We start from the raw sequence: 21,188 nt of genomic DNA on the forward strand, positions 1-21,188 counted from the left end.
TCGGTTAAGAAGATTGCAACACTGCATGCCCACTCCAAATCGACAAAACACAAGCACGACGTGTGATGATCCACCGCTGTGCGCGAAATATTCTATGCTCCGCAATGGAAGAAAGGTCCCAAAAGAATTACTCGTAATGTGAAAAATCAAAGTTATTTTCGTGTTAAAAGCATAATGGCACCTTCAACTATGTTCTGCAATACACAATTGGTAAGTACGAACCATTTAAAACTGAAAATATCCGATAGAAATGTGTCTCCGATATAACAGACTTTTACCGGTTAAAATTGCTCCAGGTGATTGAGAGTTATGCCAGAACAAACATACATACATATATACACACATACATCCATTTTCATACATATAGAAGATTATGCACTATGATACCAGGGGACAGCAGGGTGTGATAAGAGATTAAGGGCTTCTTGCACAATGTTTCCTTATTTACAACTGACAGACTTAGATTGATTTCCTTTGTTTTACTTCAATTCTTATGCCACATTTGGCTAATTTGCTAAGATTGGGATGAGTGATGACATGATGAAGTTGATGAATGGACATTCACAAACATCCATGCCAAGGACGGGATTCGAAACCAAGACCCCTTGTGTTGTAGCGCGATGTGCTAACCACTCCACCACGGGGGCTGGCTGACAGACTTAGGATAGAAAGAAGAGGTGATAATTAGTAATTGGACGTGATAGGGAAGTAAGAATTAGTATATGCAAATTAGGGATATGTAGACTGCAAAAGTTTCTACCAGCTCTTCATTTAATAAAAAAATTGTTCCACTGTAAATTATATATATATCAACATGCAAAAAGTTCTGGCTATTAACACTAATATCTTTTACCCATAGTCAATACCACCATAGCTAATTTTGCATTTATCAGTACATAAATAAAAGTAAATATGAAGTAATTCTTAACCAAAAAGTTCACATAATTTACTATCAACATACACACTTCCAAATTATATTGATCCAAATATTCCACTTTCTATATGACCATATTATATAATAAATCACTATTTATTGTATGCACATCCACTATGGATTACAATTACTTATTGTTGTTACATAATTGCTCTCTTAGATCACAGACTTATAATAGCGAACACTACTGTCATCGTCAAGGATTGAAGTGGTTCAGTGTTATACATATAATTGTCTAAATCTCTGAGAAAACAAGAGGAATTACATCCATTGAAAAAAATATTATAATATAGTATCTTTTCTTTTTGTATATTTTTGGTAGGACAAAAATTGTATGTTATCCTGTATTGAAAATTACATTTTCAAAACTACTATTAACGTATTTGTTACTAATTTTCACTTCTTGTTGAAGAATTATTAAATGCCAATTTTATGGTTTCAAGGAATCAAGATTAAACATGAAACAGGGGAAAACTTTATAACAATTTGGTCTATTGGGATTATGAAAATTGAATAATACAGGAAAATATAAAATCGAGGTTCCTCTGTTTTAGAAGCCATCAATAAAGTAAATTGAAAATACTTATGCAAACTCACCGTAACTGTTTACATAACACATTAAAACTAACACCAGAATGCACGTACCCACAATCGATTCGATACGGCTCGTCAAACATATACATACCTTCTGTTAACTCCCCAATAGGCAGTTTTGGCAGTTCAGTTTTGTACAATCCACCAAGCGGTGATTATTTCACGAACTCCCTACATTTACCTTTGTTCAATTTTTCTTTTTGCCAAAATGCAATTCCACAGACTACACAAGCACATGGAGCGTGTGACTACCCACCCTTTTGACTGAAGCGGACGCAATGCTGCCCATCGCAGAGCCTGGCTCGGCCTTCACTGATGTTGCTTGCGACGCTGGCCTTTGGAACTTGGTAAACTGCCCACTGGGTGGAGTCTACAGATTTATCAAAGAGCAAATTTAATTCTACAATAGTGCATCTACAAGGCGAAATGCATATGAAATAAATAAGTAAATGATAATAATAATTGTAGTACAAGCTGGAATCGTTAAGTATCTTAAAACTATACTTATGATTGTTGCTGAGTAATAAGAAGTAGGGCCAAAGAAGAATTACAAAAATTAGGATAGAGCTACATGCAATCTCTATATACATTAGAATCATCATAAATCCAGTGCAATGCAGACAGGTTATCAAATAAAAGCTTATTTTTTTTTCTTTACAAAATTTCTTGAAATTACTTATATGTTCCATATATCTAGATAGATCTCTATATAGATATACAGGGTGTCATTTTAATGCTATCAAATGTTGTGTTGGGTTGCCAGCATTCAGGTGCCAAAACAGGCTTTTTTGAACGACTGTAGCGCCGAAATGACGCTCCGAGAAAAATGTTACTGAGAAAATTTGTTTGTTTGATGTCCTCTATATGTTTCCGTGGTCTGTGGGTGCCATTAAAATGACACCCTGTATATCTCTGACATATGTACAAACATTTTTAGGCTGTAGAGATATAAAGAATAAATAATATAAGTGATTATATAGGGTTGTGCATATTGTATATATTAATTACAGTTGTTGACCCTGTCCAAATGCATGTGAAGAAACATCCCATGTTTAGGCAACCGTAAAGCTTTCAGTCTGTCTGCCATGGAAGGTTTTCCAGTTCCGACATGAGTTGCGGCATTTGTCCGAACAGGTTTGATTATGGATCACAGTCCAGTGAGGATCACCATCAACCTGTGCCAGAGCAGCAGCACAGCGTCACCGGCCATACCAAGAACCTATCCTAGTCATTACGCAACTTCCAAGAGCACTATGAAAGGGGTAAACAACATGCCTCTGGAGGAGAACATGGGAGGAATGCCGAGAGTACAAGCAGGTCATGAGGCCCACGTTTGCCAGAATGCGACTATTGCCAGCCACGGAGAGGAATGATTCCACTACAAGGCTGTCAGAAGTCATGGGACACAAGCCAGGGCTGTCTGAAGGCAAAACACCTCACGCCAGCCAGAGGGACCAGCACCCGAAGCTCAACCCCAGGACCAGAGATAAGTACCTGCCTCATTAGGGTGGTCACAGTTTCACCCTTGCTTACCTCTCCCATAACTCAAATCATAAGTGGGAGAACTTGTATTAATATCCAGACTATACACATGAAAATCTTGTAATTTTGCTTTACCTTTCTCGCCACCCATTGGGCAATGAGACCTACCCTGCAGGATAGGGGATGAAATCCGATATGGCTAAGGTGAACGCCCCGCCCCCATTTAAGTTTCCAGGTAACAGCCCTAGGACGGAAACCTTACACCGTAATGGCAGCATGACAGCCAATGGCAGTGTGTGCAATCACATGTCTCCAGGTTAGAGAAGAAGCATCATGATGCCACGGAATACAGAGAAAGCTTTCACTGCCCACTGTATCTCCAGAGAAGAACCCTTTCGGATGAACACATCCACTGCTGCAATTCATGTCTAAATCAGCCAACATTCCATGGCAGACTGACTGTGAGCCTTTAAGCTTCCTAAGAATGGAAGACTCCTCTATTCAGACAGGATTGCTAACTGACATTGCTAGATACAATGTGCACCACCCAGTGTGTATGAATCATGATTCTGATGTAACTGTCATGTGACTAATGTAATTAATGAATCATCAAATTCTTATATCTGTTATCTCATTTTGAAAGAGTGCAAATATTATGGCAGAAATAATAATAATAAGAGTAAATTATTTTATTTTATAACAATAACGTCAATAACATGACTTCCCTCTCTAATCGCAACAACTTCAAAGACAAACTAAAAAATCTATTGTTAAATGAACAATATCTGTGTTCCAGCACTCACGAATAATATATATCATTTCTGCACCAACTTTCAAAAAACAAGCATTTTCATTTTCATATTGCTTGTTTACTTTTGCCCTTACATGTTGCCAACCCTTGATGATATTTTGTCCTTTTTCGTATATTGAGAACATTTATGTGTTTCACACATAATATTAATTTGTAGTAACTATATCACACAAAACACAATTGTGTCAATTAATTTGTGTATCCTTTGTGTATTTGTTTTCAATCTTTTTTTTTTCTTTTTTAGTGTGTAGACGAGCCTTTGTTTCAATGTTGTATTTGTTCTTTTTGTGTCTTCTTTTTGTCTCTTTCTTCTTTGTTTATTATTGTACAAACATTTAGTAGGTAGAATATATTTAGTATGTATATGTATCCATCGGGGTTAGGTGGTAGAACAGCCACACGCTGAACCTCGCCCTTTTAATAATGGAAAATTGAAATTGAAAAAAATCACTTATATTGTTTACCCTTAATAATGTTAGCACAAGGCTTAAGCTATTTATTTCTTAAGGCTACAAAAAACATCAATGACTATTAGCCTAAAGCAATTTAGATCTTAATAAATACATTATTCATTCACATAAATAATCATAAGAATTATGCTCAATGAAACTAAGAGGTAGAGATAATGAAATCAATAACAGTACCCACCTCTGATTCGTCTTCCTGTTTGCCCAATCCCAGGAGAGAGGACTCTGCCATCTGAGTCAAAGGGGCAGGTATTAAAGCTGGTTGCAACAATGCAAGTGAAGACAGCATCATTGGTTGTGCTCCAAATACATGTGGCGTGATTGGTTGGTAGAAAACACTGGGTAAGGCATTCAAATATTGTACTGTAAGTAAAATAAAGGGCATTCATTACTTGGTACTGCAACAACAATACACAGTATGCAATTTACGCATAAATATTCCCCCCATAACATTAAATCTATCTAAAATATTACTGGCAGTTCGATGGCAATAGAATATTAAAAAAGAAAAAAACATAACCTGCTGCCTGTATTGTAGCTTCCATTTTTCCATCTAACACAGTTTTTCTTTGATTATTCTGTTTGAATACTAACTAGATGAACATTATTTCTGTTATTAACAATAAAAATAACAAATGTTCTGCTATCTTGCAACTTGCAATAAACGATGCCAATTCCAGGGAAATGAGGGGAGGTCCCACTTCTTGATGCTCATAATTGTTCCTATACAAACAGCATTATATAAAACAAACTATGCACTGTATAAGTATGTTTCACAGGACCGCATATAGGTTAAATGTATGTACTAGATCGACCGCTGGGTGAAGCATAGTGAACGTAATATAATATGAAGCTGGAGATCCTACGTTTGAACTCATATCAATGAGGATTTAAAACATTCTTGAACAGAGAATTTAAAAGCTGTGAATTTACAGTCTGACCCAGGAACAACACTGGAAAGAGGTCACCAAAAGTGAAAATGGAGGATTCGAGGGTGGTCTGCGATTTCGAGAATTTCGCTCAAGTTTCAGGAATTCCAAATTTTTGAAATTTCTAGCTCGAACGTCCTAGTATTGTCTCCCTGTTGTATTTTTCTGAAGCATCGAATATTTTTTTTTTAAAAAAAAAATGAGTTACAGATTTTGGTTTCTGAATTCCCATTAATCCAACATGCCAGAAGTTTCGGAGGGGTGTACAAAGACTTATGAAACCTAACACCCCCTCTCTAAATACGGCCATGTTGCACCTTAATGGGTGGAAGGCAAAGACCTTTTTATCATTTCCTGCATGTACTGGCAGGAAGAGGTTTGCCTTAGGTATAGGCATATTCAAATCTTAGATTTGGATGATGAATACTAGGTTCAGGATTTTGAATTCAGATATTGGATCTGGGATTTTGGGATTCAAAATTTTGGGATTTCGGTTGTCACATACATGATTTTGGAATTCAGTTGTTGGATACACAATTTTGGGATTCAGTTGTTGGATCCAGAATAATATCAATGTGACTGACATGTATCGCAGCCTGTATGTGTTGAGACATGCAAGTTAATTATTGAAATGCTACACCCACCTTGTTGAGGAATGTATGTCTGTTGTCCTTGAACAAGAAGAGATCCCCCGGGAGGACCAGGGTGCTCCTGAGGTGTTAATCCACTGGTGGGGGTTCCTGTAGGAATATAATACATGGGAATAACATTGGCGACAGGTGCTGGCAGATTCTGATGAGGACCGACGTTGACATCTTGAAGACCTGGACAACCATTGCTGAAATTCAAGAGATAGTTCAATTAGTGAAGGACACCAACATCACAGTAAGATAAACTCGTAAAGCTTTCTCAATTTAGTATAATTAATTACAGTATTTAGAAGTAACAGGTTACTCTTCTAAGTATCGGTAACTGATTCAAGTGATGAGTAACTAAGTTAATATTTTTTGTTACTTTACATTGAATTTTCTGAACACTCTTAACTCTATATTTTCATATTTAAGCATATGATATGATATTAATTACAATTTAATGAAATTTTCATTGTAGATGGTATTCAGTTGGAAAAAATAACAATCTGCATGAAATGTTACTTGAGTTATCCCATCTACAATAAAGTAAAAGTAAATGTAATTTGTAACTGTAACTGAATTACTTCTTTATATATAGAACTGTAACCAAGTTACTATTAAAAATATATTTATAAAGACTTGTTAATTTATGTTCATATACTTGTCAAAAATATTAACTCCGGATATTGCTTTACAATAAATATTCACAGTTGTGTATTTTCTTGGGTGGGTTTACTTAATTTTTGTTCTTCATGCCTATTTACATACTTTATTACACATACAATTGGAAAATACAGTGTTTCAACCCCTGACTTATGAGCCAATATGGTTTTGTGCATGACAACAAAAGTTATACCAATTTTGGAGAAATTTTGAGTTTTCAAGAGCTAATGTAACAAAAGGTCAGGGAAAATAAAATAACAAAAGCTCAGAGAAACTAAATGTAACAAAAGCTCACGGAAACTAACGTAACAAAAGCTCATGGAAACTAATGTAACAAAAGCTCATGAAAACTAACATAACAAAAGCTCACAGAAACTAATGTAACAAAAGCTCACAGAAACTAACGGAGCAAAAGCTCACAGAAACTAAGATAACAAAAGCTCACAGAAACTAACATAACAAAAGTTTATGGAAAGTAACATAACAAAAGCTCACGGAAACTAACATAACAAAAGCTCGCGGAAACTAATGTAACAAAAGCTTGTGGAAACTAATGTAACAAAAGCTCATGGAAACTAATGTAACCAAAGCTCACGGAAACTTGTAAATCTTTTCAGAGCTCCCTTAACCTTTAAACCTATCCTGCAAAACCTACCTATGAGTGAAGCAAGGTTGCACATTGTGCAGGGGCGTCATGGCTATGGAAAATGGAGGCCACAGCTTAATGTTCGAAGAGAGCATGTTTTTTGGGAGATCTTTGATGTTCAAATTCCTTCCTCCTCCGTTCACTTTTCCATTGTAATCAACGTGAGCATGTTTGCTGGCTTTGTGAGATTCTCCTTCCCAAGAGTGTGAGCCGCTCCTTTTCACTCCATGATTTTGTTCCTGAAACAAAAGAAGGAAACATTTACGTCACGATATCTCTCATAGACGTACAGTAATTACAGGATACTCTATATTCCAATTATGATGTCTTATCAATTAAACGAAACACCAATATACTTAACTCATAATCTCTAATTTCAATTTACAATTTGAATTAAGATTAAAATAATAACAGGTAGTACAAAACTGAGTGCATAACTGACCTGTTCTGGATCCCAGAATAGACCCGGAACAAAATTACCTTTGTAACATAGTGTACATGTAAGCCCACATAAAGTTTGTGAATACATAAATGGGGGAACTGCAATTCATAGAAAACTGACAGCCTGGTTATTACTTAAAGGCACTAGGGCAAAAAAATGCATAACCCTGAATGTATGCAGGTGGAGGCGGACTCATCAGAGGGTCCCCCCCTTTAAAAATAAATATGAACTGTACATAAAATGCTACGTAAAACGTTTTTCAACACCGTGACAGCACGAGAAGATTCGGGGCATGTGAGCAGAAGGTAGATAGTAATAAATTAAGCTGATGTAAAGGTACCCCTTCACCCCCCTACTCAACATGTTGTGAAGGGGAAGAGGGGGATGTAGATATATTTTTAGTAAGAAAGCTAGCAATGGAAGAGAGAGAGAGAGAGAGAGAGAGAGATCTCACCCCTCCTTTCCTATCTCTTTGTGGAGGTGATGTGATCATCATCATACTTCAGCCACCTTTAACTCCCAGAGTTGCTCCAGGTATCAATTTAATAGAGGCTGGGTGAACCCCAGAGCCACTCCATTGCTGAAAAAGTACTTCTTACACAATCTAAATAGCACATGAGCTATTTATAGAAGTATGAGGTGTAAAATTATTGGCAAGCATACTGATAAATCAAATGGATATTCACACAGACAAAATTCATTTCAACACCTACCAGTAATTTATCCTGTGCTGACTTGTGCCTCAAATCCTTTGCCTTAGAATCCCTGTCCAAAGTAGAGGAACACTTGCTTCTCTGCTCACGATGCTTCTTAACCATGATCTTCTCCATGTCTTCATTATGCCTGCAAGAAGAGACAAACTGTCAACATCAATATTATCATCACAAGTAGGAGCTTTCATTTGTGGATATTACTTCTGTCAAATTTCATGTTTTTAGCATAATATTGTTCTGAATTCATAAATGTTGCGCACTCCATTTTTACAAAATATTTTAGTGAGATATCATACAGTTGTCACCACTATAATAAACCTCATAAGGGAAATACAATTAAACTTAAATAAACCGCCAATTCATCAAACATTAATTTCCTCAAAATGCCTATATTGCTTCACATTCTATCATACCATGCTTGAGGTCAAACTAAAGTCATTGAAGGTATGTATTTTTGTCTTGCAGTAATACAACAAATATGGTTGTAATATGCTGAATTTTTTTGCAGCACTTTTTTTTAGCCCTTTAAAATGGAAAATAAGATTAAATTCATTGCATACTATGTTACACAAAATTGGAATTTTTCCTGTTTCGTATGCATTAAATTTTGTAGGTTTCCTTACACTTTTTTATTGCACTGTTACATTTACAATAAAAAAGAAAGAAAAAGAAAAATCTAGATTTATATTCTTAAACACTTCAATAAGAAGTAAGTGCTTTTAAAGGTGTGGCTGTTAACTCGCATCAACATATTTTCAAGAAAACTGACAGAATGTGTGTGTTATGTAATGTAAAGAAGGGAACCCCCTAGTTGTGTTCATCCTCCACCAGCACACATTCGGGGGTGTGGACTTATTGTCCTGGTGCCTTAAGTTTAGATCAGGACGTCTGTTCTGCGAAAGTTGTACGGTTCCCAAATTATTTTTATCAACTTTTTATTTATTAATTATATTTTTTAAAAAAAATAATTAATTACCAAGTCTGTTCTGGTAACCAGTATACGCTTGGTTTACATAAGGCATGAAAATTATTTGTGTAAATTTGGTAATGTGAACTGTTTTATTAGTAGACGTTTCATTTTTCCGTGCACTTTTTGTTTGTGATCAATTTCGCCACCGGACTGGTGGCTTCATAATGCATGAAACGTGAATTCATCAGAACGAATTATCTATCTCGGCGTAACCGCCGAACAGATATCTTTAGACACAATGTTTTATTAGTATTTATTACAAGTATGTCTGAGTCAATACTTGTACATATATACATATTATATACTGTGCAACTGAAACACTTCTTGACAAGGGCGTTACCTATTAGATCTCAGAGATATTGCACAGATACCCAAAAACATTAGATTTCTTTTGAAAATTTATATGATCAATTCAATAGTACATGTTGATAATTACCTATAGAGCAGCTCTTCTGTAAGCAGTGGTGGTTTGTATGAAGACTGTGACATTCCCGTATCGGTTCCTGTATTGTCACCGTCCCCACTTCCGCCACTTCCCGCATTACCATTGCTTCCGCTGCTACCACCACTCCCACTTCCGCTACCGTTAACAGGGGAGCGACACTGTCTGTAAACAGAAAAGGAGAAATCAAGTTTTGTAGAAAAGAAGAATGATTAGCACACATTTCTAATTATAATCCATTTTCTCTATTATAAATTTTATTCTGACTCAAGTATTACGTATGAACACAGTGCAAGTTTGATCACGTAAATGTAGAGTTCTCCCCTGTGCATTGTGCCTCCCTGGTTGTGTCAAAGAGCTGTTTATCCTGGGACATTAATGAAAAAAATGAAAGATGCCCTACCAACTGAACCACTTCCAACAGTAAATTAAGTAAAGTGCTCCCCTGTGCTTTGCGCTATGCCATGAAGGCACATAGGGGGTGTGGAATTAGGGCACCACACTTTTTTGATCACGGCCAAACATGGGGGTGATGTGATCAGCACCATGCCCCTGGCCACCTTTACCCCCAAGAGTTTCCTCCACGTACCCACTTTATACAGCACTAGATGGGTGCTGGAGCCACTTCAACAAGTGGAAAAAATCCCGGTCACAGCTGCTCACTTCCAACAGAATACAAATTAACCTGATCTCATGTCTAAAATAACACAAAACAATGCCCTAGTATCGATCTGAGACCACTTTGAACCCTTACTGAAACTTTTCCCAATTCTCACCAATATCGATGCTCAAAGGTTATAACAATTAAAAGTTTTTTTGAGTCCACTTTATGCACAGAATGGCTAATTCTGACTCGACCTACAATTTTAAAGTGGGATACAAACCACTATGTGCCTCCACTGGGTATTGAATCCAAGACAACTTGATAATAAGGTAATGACATTGCCAGTACCCCAACAGAGAAGCATAAAACATTTAATTCGTGACATTTATCACAAAATACATTTTATCATGGCATAGTGATTTGGATACCACTGATAAATCAACATACAATGTAGACAACATTCCATTCAGATATTCTACAGCCATGAGGCATTCTTGCTTCTAACATCATTTAGAGGAAAGTAAATCGTGGTTAAATTTTCTATCAGCATTTCTCAATACCTGTTTCTGGAACTGGAGCTGGAGTCGACAACTGGAGAGGTTTTTCCTTCTTCATCAGTGCTGAGAATAGGTGAACGGTTGGCTTCAGTCTTGCTCTCACCAGACTCGTCAGACGATGTTGTTTTGGGCTTGCTTTCAAAAAACCTACAAAAGAATTTAATCCACAAAATAAGTTAGTAATCAGTTCATACTAGCAAGTAATAGGGATGGTCTTTGCATAAAAATACAGTAGAACCATAATTTTACTTTCCCGGAGTTTACATTTTCCTGTATTATACATTTAATCATGATGGTCCCATCATAACAAAAATGTTATAAAATTTTCATAGATTTTACATTTTCCCGCATTGTAAATGTTTTCAGTTTGGTCTCCTGAAAAATGTAAAATTGAGATTCCACTGTATCTCAATATATACATATTGTAGCTCAAAAAATTGATAAATATTATCAGCAATTCTTGTGACATAATTGATAAATCAACAATTATCATTGTATCAATGGCTAACATCTGTGGCAGAATGGTTGCAACATTATGCTAAAACGCCAGGGGCATCAATTTCATCATATCATAACTCATCCTCATCTTCACAATTAGTCGAAAGTGCCACAAAAGCAAAGTAAAATAAAGCAAATAAACCGATAACTTGGTCCCACCCATAAGAGTTGTTACAGTTTTATGTAAACAGTAACACATGAAATATGAGCTTGGCTTTGCCCCCTCTGTGTTTCCCATGTCCACCCCACGTATTCTGCAATATTAAGTTCCCTGTGGCTAGCTTCAGACACAGGACAACTAGTGCCATCTCCCTGAAATTGAGGAAACTACTAACATTCTAATACCTAACTGAGTTTAAAACAGTATCATATTACAAAACCAAGGAGAACAAAGAAGCACTTACCTTTGTATGTTTTCATTGTAGTTCAGTTGATTGTAGCTTGGCGGCGTTTCAGACGACGACTTGCTTCCCTCATAGTAATCGTGATGGGGCGAGATTTCTCCCAACATCACTGAATCCCTATCCTAAAAGTCAAATGAAAATATGCCCCATTTGAATTACATCATCAAAGCAAAATTCACAAACATGGTAAAAGTAGCATTGTGCTCTCATACCTATTGGGATGCCATACCATACGCCAGAATCTGATATCTAGGAGATGCATACGAGGTCACAAAAAAACTCTGAGCTCTGACATTTAAATATTGGGCCTTATACAGTTTCTCATGTTGTTGTTGTTGCTTGTTTGCCATAAGGCTGCACTTATGCTTGCATCATTGACTTTGCACCTTCTGCAGCCACCTCGGTGGCTGAGCAGAGCATGTTACAAGGGGCGATCAGGTTGCTCTGACCCTAACATAGAAGGAATGACATTAGGATGTATTTTTTTATTTTGTTATTGTTTAGTGATCCTTTATATGCTTTCATTCTGAATTGCAAGTCTGAGTAGCGTACAGTTTTCTTTTTACAGGGGTTTAACTGAGTGAAGTTGTGTCAATGTGCCAGAATGGAGAAAACTGAGGTGAGAGCGGTGATCAAATATTTTGTGAAGAAGTGGACGGTATCCAAAATTCATGAGGACTTGATGCATATACTAGTGGACACTGCTCCTTCATACAGTATGGTGAAGAGATTGTGTCATGAGTTTAATTGTGGGAGAGAGTCGTGTGAGGATGAACATGCAGGTGGAGCACTAAAAACTGTCATGACGACCGAAAACATTAACAAAGTCCACGATATCGTGCTGAAGGATCGTCGAGTCACTATCCGTCATGTTGCTGAGATGTGTGGCCTGTCATATGGCACTGTGCAAAACATAATTACCCGGGAATTGCAAATGAAAAAAATTGCTGCAAAATGGTCCCTCGAAACCTCACCCCAGATCAGAAGCGCACCCGAGTGCTCATCAGTCAAGAACTTCTTGACACAAGTTTCGTGCTGATATAGACAATTTCCTTGCCCGATTTGTAACTATGGATGAAACATGGGTCCATCACTTCGACCCAGAAACAAAATCACAAAGCATGGAATGGAAACACCCACATTTTCCACCAACGAAGACGTTCAAGGTGAAAACGTCAGCCAAAAAGGTGATTGCCTCAATTTTCTGGGACTGCAAGTGTTCTTCTTGTGGACTATCTACAAAGAGGCCAAACCATCACTGGCACATACTACAGTGACCTAATCAAGAAATTACGTGATTCCATCAAGAAAAAGAGGCGTGGGATGTTGACCCATGGTGTGCTCCTTCACCAGGACAATGTACCTGTCCACACCTCATGCATTGCGAGGGCCGCTTTTGCAGATGCATCATTCGAATTGCAGCCCCACCCACCCTATTCCCCAGATTTGGCACCCAGTGATTTCCATTTGTACAAACATTTAAAGAATGACATTCGTGGGCATAAATTTTCTGATGATTCTGAGGTGATAAGGGCTGTGGACTCATGGTTGGAGGACCAGTTGGAATAATTTTTTTTGCAAGGTATCGAGGCGTTGGAGCACTGATGGAAGAAGTGCATTGGAGTTGCAGGGGAGTATGTTGACAAATAAAAAAAAATTGAAACCCTATTGCCGCTCTTTCTATGTTAGGGTCAGAGCAACCTGATCACCCCTCGTAAGTGGTCAATTTTCGATCTTGCCTCTGAAGTTCCTGGATTTACATCCCAGCCTGGGCATGGGTGCTTTTTGCAAGTGTCACTTCATCAGTTTGACCTAATCGGCACTCATCCTCATCATCACAATCAACCAAAAGTGATAGAAAAGTTACTAATTAACAAATGCATTCTTTTATAACCATGAAGAGTAGATTTTTGGCCTACACACATTGAAAAATATGCAATATTTATCTAGCACCTTATATGCTGATACTGCATAAGCAAAATATACTTGATTAAAAAGACAGTAATAGAAAACGAAAAATAGAGTATAGTAATTTCTTTTTGTAACTAATTTACATATCATAAAACAGCAAGGAAACTGAGCATTCTTGCTTTAAAGTTTATTGTTTCTTAACAGTAATTATTGTGGCATTTAAGTCATTAAGAGCATTTTAAACAATTTTCTACTCTACTCACAGAGAAACTCTTCTCGTCTTCGGGCAGCTCCACCTTCAGTTCCGGCTTTGTGATCTCATCCATCAGGCTCTCCATAAATGTTGCCAGGTCCTTGCAGCGCTTCGACACCTGCTGCTTAGCTGTTTCAGATGTTCGTGTGACAGCCTGAAATTATCAAGAAATTATCAGGTCCACACACATACTACTTGAAAATCACACCAAAATTAATCGAGTACAAAACAATATGCGAGTAGTTCAACTTTATCCACAATGAAATAAATTTATGGTGCTGTTTGAAACTGAAAAAATAATAATAAAAAACTGAGTTCCTAATATATTGAAATAATATGTAATGAATTTAAATATTTAAAACACACAGTTGAAAATACCATGGATGACATATATTTGAGAGCAGCTGTTTGACATTTAAGGCTAGCGTTTCAAATGTGAGCAATATTTCCTGTCCTTTGACCTGTGTGTGCTGAAGAAATTACAACATTGAACATAGTGTCACTCATGTGATGACACACAAGAAGAAGGGAAGGGAGAAGAAAATAGAGAATGAAGGTGAAAGCAGATGGCAGCACTGTAACTGAAGAACACTACGCCAAATGGAAGAAGCATTGCTTGTAGTTACTATTTAAGAAAACTACATTGCATGGTGAATGGAGATTTACTGTGCTGTTCTTCTTCATTGCAAAGAAGTCTACATTCATTATTACAAAAGGCCTATATTTTTAAATTTCTTAAGGCCTATTGAAGAAAGTAGGATTTTTACTAAACCTGAAACAGCAAAATTTTATTCATTCAAATTCTTGTATATACGAGGGCTGGGACATAAGTCAAGGCAACATTATTTTTTTCTTAAAGTTAGATGGTGGTATGACACAATATGATCATATGTCCTGCAGAATGTGAACACGTCACTACATAAGAAAAGGAAGCTTGAATAAGAAGCCTCAACACATTAAGAAACTGAAGCATAAAAATCCTCAGTGCATTAAGAAACAGAAGCATGAATAAGAAGCCTCAACACATTGATAAATGAAGCTTATTATAAGAAGCCTCATCACATTAAGAAACTCAAGCATAAGAATCCTCAATGCATGAATAAGAAGCCTCGACAATTGACAAATGAACTTTGAATAAGCCTCATCACATTAAGGAACTCAAGCATAAGAAACCTCAATGCATTAAGAAACTCAAGCATGAATAAGAAGCCCCAACACATTAAATTACTGAAACATGAATAACAAACCTCAACCATTTAAAGTAAATGACACTCTTATCCATAAAATAATTACTACAAACAGATAAGGATTTTGAAAGGAAATTTAACCGAACATTACAGTCTTCAGAAATACGAGAAGACATTGCACCAATTACTACTGCAGAGTCACGAGGATCAAAATGTAAAATACATTGGGTACTGAAGTTTTGGTACAGCATATTTACATTAAATAATTCATGCTTTCCACAATTTTCCTTTAGCAAATGGGACCTACACTTTTGTCTGAACCATAGATAATCAGGTAACCTACACTGAGATGCTGCGAGTGAATGAAAGTGAAAATCCAAATGAAAGATACCTAACCAAGAAGCGATTGCAACTGGTGGTTTAATATAGTGTTCAAAGATGACCTACCCACCACCTGTACACAACAACTAACCTTGGCTTTGTGTGACGGTTGAGCAGACTTCCAAGGTACTTTATCACTTGGAGGACATACCTCATTCAACAACAATTGGATTTCCTCTTGAATGATTTTGCTTTCTTTGAGGACCTCTTCTGATATCTGCTGGCTGATCTCGTCTGTCGGAGGTGCAAAGACATCTGGGTTTGCTGGTCCCTGTAATAATAATAATAATAATAATAATAATAATAATAATAATAATAATAATATTTAATCTATCATATCTTATTCCTCTTCTTTTATCAATTGTCATATTAGAAGTTGAATATATTAACTGGTACAGTCAAAGGCAAAGGTAATAGTAGGCAAATTGCCCATCTCTAGTGTGGTTATTTACTTCTTATGTGATTTTTAAGAAATGGATTTGTTGCGTTTTACTCAACTTCGTTTGTAATTGTTTCTATTCCTCTATTCTAAAAAAAGGGTCATGACCCCCCCCCCCCCCTTCTGGAAATAAATGTCAAAGGAAAAATTATATATTCACACATATAATTTCATTTCAGCCATAGTAACTTATGATAATTATTATAAGGGCATTGCAGGAACATGATAACTTCAAAGTGAAGAAATAGTTTTTTGAGGGGGGGGAAATTCTATTATTGGAGAAATGGGCCTCATTTGTCTCTCCCTGGAAAAAATCCATGATTGAATAAACAAAGGTGTTGGAATATGGTGATGAACAATTTATCTACTATTATCTTTGCTGCCAGATGTACAAAATCAATGTAAATAGTGAACTTAATTATACATTTTGAAGGAGGTAAAGAAAACTTACAATGGAGTAAATTTGATGTGTGTGAGAGCAATGTAACATTAAACAAATTAAAAACTATTGATGGAAAGATTCATTCAATCGGCAAATTACTGACAATTTTACCTTCAACTTATACATATACCATGTGCGTTACATTCTACTAATGTGGCATTACATTCAATAATAACTATTGACATAGATAAATAGTGTGCACAATGCACACTGTACAATCATAGACATTCAAAACAAAGCATATGATATTCACCAATAATAACATCTTTTGATAACTGGAAGTGGCTTACCTTTAATATTCTATGCTGGCCGATGACAAATTCCAGTTTCTTAGACCATGGATTGATGAAGTTTGACCACTCTGTCTCCAGCAAAACAAAACTTCCATTTTGAGCCTTGAAGCGATACGGTTTACTGCGGAACGGGTGTCCCTGTTCTTTCATAACTACAATGAAGAAAAGGATAATACATTTCTGAGTTAAAATTCTTGACTTATTGGGGGATATGCTGTGTAATAGGTATCTTACATATACATGATAATTTATTTCTAGATTATTGTGAGGAGGGCTCAGTACCCTGTTTCGCCTGCTAACGATGCATGTGTTTAAATCACTACAAATGCTTTATTCTAAAATGTATATGTAGTATTGTTAGAGGCGCATATTTCTGGTAAATAAAAAAAGCAAAATTTTGGTACAAAAACAGAGTCAATTTCGGGTTCAAAAACGGTAAATAAAATGAAATTTCACTGTTATAGCGGTGAAAAAATGGTATATAAAATTACATTTTGGTTTTAAAAAATGTGAATATAATCCCAAATTTGATTCTAAAACTGCACTATTACACAAAATAAACATATCGCTTTTAATAGCACATTAAATCATTACCAGAATTAAGTTTATTCCTGTATAAAGGAGTCCATTTTTGCTTCTCAAATATTTACAGCAGAATTAATCAATTTTCTGTGAATTGCATAACTCACAGGTTACTTCAGACTTCAGAAAGTGTCGAATCGGTATATAAACTGTAAATTTCGTGTTTAAGAGTCTATTTTGCATTTTGCAGTTCATTTCGCATCATTTCGTGACAAAACAGGGTAGGAAAATGCACCTCACACCTTTCAGAAACTTGAAAAATTAACATTAGAATGTGTTATTTCACATTTTGTGTTTTCGTCAAAAACGAAATATGCATGCCTCTAACTATTGTACTGGTAAATTGAAAATGTACATGAAGATTACTTTGTATTTCCCCGTATGCAATGGGCATTCCAGCATTACGTGTGTGCCATTCATACATAAAATGTAAGGTTCTAGACATGAGATTGGATTAAAGTATTCTTCATGAACTGATTTCATAGAATTATGAAGTACTTTATGCAACTAAATACATACTAATCAAGCTAGGCCTGTAGCCAGAATTTTGTTTCAGGGAAGCTGCTCCATAATCAGCAGCCACCAACTAAAAGCAAAAAAGTGGGGGCACAGGGGTAGAAGCCCCGAAGATGAATTTCTCAGTATATTACAACTCATTTTACAAAATGTTGAACCCTGCTGAGGAAGTCAAATTAATTACCACTATACACTATTTAAATTAGATATTTGTAGGATTTCAAGGACTTCAGCTCACTAAGCTCCTGGCTACATGCCCGATTCCAAATTCTATTCTTTAAGTATAGTTAGCAACCTGAAATTACTGTGTTGTTTAGGCATTGGTATGAATACAAATCTGTAAATGTATAGGCAGTAGCCTAACTATAGTAATTATTATGGCTGAGCTGATCGGCCTGATACCAGGTATTGGTATAGGAAAATATTGGTTGAAATTCATCTACCGATACCAGCCGATACTTTTCCGGGGCCCGCAAAAATGCCACGCAACACTTTTGCAGAATCGAATTATCCTGGAAATTATGCAAAATTCAAACTTTCTTTTATTTTGCACCAATTTTCCACGAAAATATATATTTTGCGATTACATGATATCTATTGTGACATCCAGTAAGATTCTCAAATCTTAGTCCAGAGGGTTGTAATAGAAAGTAGCGTGCTAAACTAAAGATGTTAAATGATTCGAAAACCCACCAGTAATCACATACTATGAGGTTCAGTCTGTATAGCACATTTAGTTTCATAGGTCACGATAAAACATGCAAAAAGACTAGCAAGAAAAATGGGGAGGACCAACATGATTCACCCCCCCCCCCCCACTTTATAAGAGTACAATTCAAATATGCAACCTATAACGCTAGCAACACACCTAGGATACGTGTCACTACAATCAAAAGTTAGTGTACGAAGTTCCTCAAACAAAGCACATGATTTGCCATAAATTGCAAATGGCGCCGTATTATAGCTTAGTAGAAGGGATACCTCGTGCATATCGTGGCTGGGTCACGTAACCCACTTCGGCCCGCGCTGTCGAGAAAGCGATGTTCCTTCCAGCTGAATCAAATGCCAAGTGAAAGTGATTTATCGATGGCAAACAAGCTTGCAATTATAGTGCCAAAATTGCCACTAGGAGGCAGCATATATTGAAAGGAAGTCAACAAAACCTGCCCTCTAGTGGTGAAAACTAACCACGACCACTTAACAACATATATGAGAGAGGCTTCACTTCCATTTACGTATGTAACGAAATGTATAATTTTAATAACACATTTTGTTACACTATTTTAATATTTCGATGTGATTCTTGAATATTCTAAATCAAATTTCTTAGTAAATTAATGCATATAATTGGAGAAGAATATTTACACAACAATATTGATCAATATTTTGAACAAATTTTAATTATTGCAATTTTCAAGTATAGGTATCAGTGGGAATCAGGATTGGTATCGGTTCACCCCTAGTAATTATGAATGCACAATTCTTACCGGTCTCGTACACTTCTTTCAAGAAGGGCAAGTCCTCCGGGTGGTAGTAATCAAACATGGAAACCCCAACCATGTCCTGAGGTAGATATCCCAGGTACGAGACGGCTTCCGAGTCCACGTGACTCAATTGAGAGGTTGCCAAGTGGCGAGTCATGAACTTCGGAGACACGCGAGTTTCTTCTGGACCTAACAGAAAGAAAATAGAGAAAAACAGTTAATAAAAGCAGTTGTTGCTGCACATATATTACTGTAAACATTGAACTCAACCGAGATACATTTTGTATTATGCTGTGTAGCTATTATCCAAAGCGGTAGTCATTCATGACAATTCTCAATTAAGTCAATTTTACCCCATTTATTTCTTAGTAACTTGGAATTATTATAAGAAACAGGAACTGAGATGAGGGCCAGTCCTTGACTTTTACAGCAAGGAAAGCCCATCAAATGCCATAAGTAGGGCTGGTGAATAAGAGATCAAGATTTCGGTACAAAAACTGGGCATATTTCTGGATCAAAAGTGGTATAGAAAATGGTATTTCAGTGTTAAATTGGTGAATAAAACCCTAAATTTGTTTTTAAAACTACACTTATTACACAAATACATATTTTTCTCTAATAGTTTATATAGATTCATGTGAAAAGGAATCCATTTTTGCTTCTCAAATATTTACAGCAGAATTAATCACTTTTCCATGAATTGCATAGCTTGCAGGATAATTCACATTGTAGAAGTGACAAATTTAGCCAATCCCTATGAAGATGAGAGCTATTTCATTTCTTAACATGAACACAAACTGATCTAAGAAAGCTGCTCAGCTGAAAACAGAGTAAAGCAGCACAGTTTTTTTATAACTGATAATATAATCAAATAATTGAGGGAATATAGATAAATATGTACTACAATAATTTCAGTAGCACTAATGACTAACTTTACAACTTTGCGTTATTATCACTTGTGTCAGCAGAGAAAACTAACTGATGAAAAAAAAAGGAGTGCATAGATAAAAGCACTACTTGGCGTGTGTACGTAATATTATCACTTAGTGAGAACTTTCATATATATTTCTTTCAGACAGTATAAAATGAAATTTAACAATACTTACAATTGTAAACTGAGCGAACCGGCACTGCTACAACAATGAGAAACATTCCTTGTGGTCCGGGAATAGATTTGCTGTCTTCACCTTCCTGCACCTTTTCCTGCGGTTCCCACTCTTTGAAAGTCATTGTCAAATGGAACGGCAAGTACGTCACTTTCTTCTCGGTCACTCCATAGCCACCGGACTTCAGTCCCCTGTACTTCCTCAGGCAGCAGAAGAAGGAGTGGTTTCTAGGTGAAGTACCTGTCAAGAAATTCAAATCAATTTTCTCTCAACCGTGACAAATTGTATGTATACTTTCTACAATTACATGTATTTCACTATAGGTGTGTTTCACCTACGTCACAAACTGTTGCACTGTGGCTTCGAGCAGCCATGATTGAGGCCAGTTCTTGTAAGCATAAGATACTAACACCAGGCACATAGCCAGGGGAGGGCTAAGGGGGCTGAAGCCCCCTCCAAAATCCTACAAATATATAATTTTAATAGTGAATAATGGTTATTAATTTTACTTTTCATTTTTATTATTTGATTTATTTTACCTCGCTTTTTGTGCCACTTTTGGCTAATTTCCGAAGATGGGGATGAGTGATGATATGATGCAATTGATGAATAAACATTCACAAACATCGATGCCCAGGTCGGGATTTGAACCTGGGACCCCTGGCACCCTAGCGCAATGTGCTAACCACTCCACCTTGGGGGCTGGCTTAATTTTACTTCATTAGCAGAATTAAACGTATAACAATAGATGTCGGTGGCTTATAAGGAATCAGCCCCTCCCGAAATAAAATCCTGGCTACGTGCAT

The 21,188-nt window shown here is 36.5% G+C and overlaps 1 protein-coding gene across 1 annotated transcript in view; it reads right to left on the reverse strand.

Moving 5' to 3' along the window:
* The window catches only part of per (period circadian regulator), a 72,272-nt gene that overhangs the window by 16,732 nt on the left and 34,352 nt on the right, over positions 1 to 21,188 (reverse strand). Inside the window, 13 exon segments of the mRNA XM_083114785.1 lie at positions 1,785 to 1,898; positions 4,470 to 4,651; positions 5,862 to 6,055; positions 7,168 to 7,397; positions 8,314 to 8,443; positions 9,720 to 9,890; positions 10,890 to 11,033; positions 11,789 to 11,910; positions 13,963 to 14,106; positions 15,672 to 15,791; positions 16,692 to 16,846; positions 19,280 to 19,465; positions 20,383 to 20,622. Of these exon segments, the coding sequence (XP_082970911.1) occupies positions 1,785 to 1,898; positions 4,470 to 4,651; positions 5,862 to 6,055; positions 7,168 to 7,397; positions 8,314 to 8,443; positions 9,720 to 9,890; positions 10,890 to 11,033; positions 11,789 to 11,910; positions 13,963 to 14,106; positions 15,672 to 15,791; positions 16,692 to 16,846; positions 19,280 to 19,465; positions 20,383 to 20,622 (2,132 nt within the window).

The sequence above is a fragment of the Lepisma saccharinum genome, chromosome 29 (genome assembly GCF_977018435.1).
Source record: "Lepisma saccharinum chromosome 29, izLepSacc3.1, whole genome shotgun sequence".
Lineage (NCBI taxonomy): Eukaryota > Metazoa > Arthropoda > Insecta > Zygentoma > Lepismatidae > Lepisma > Lepisma saccharinum.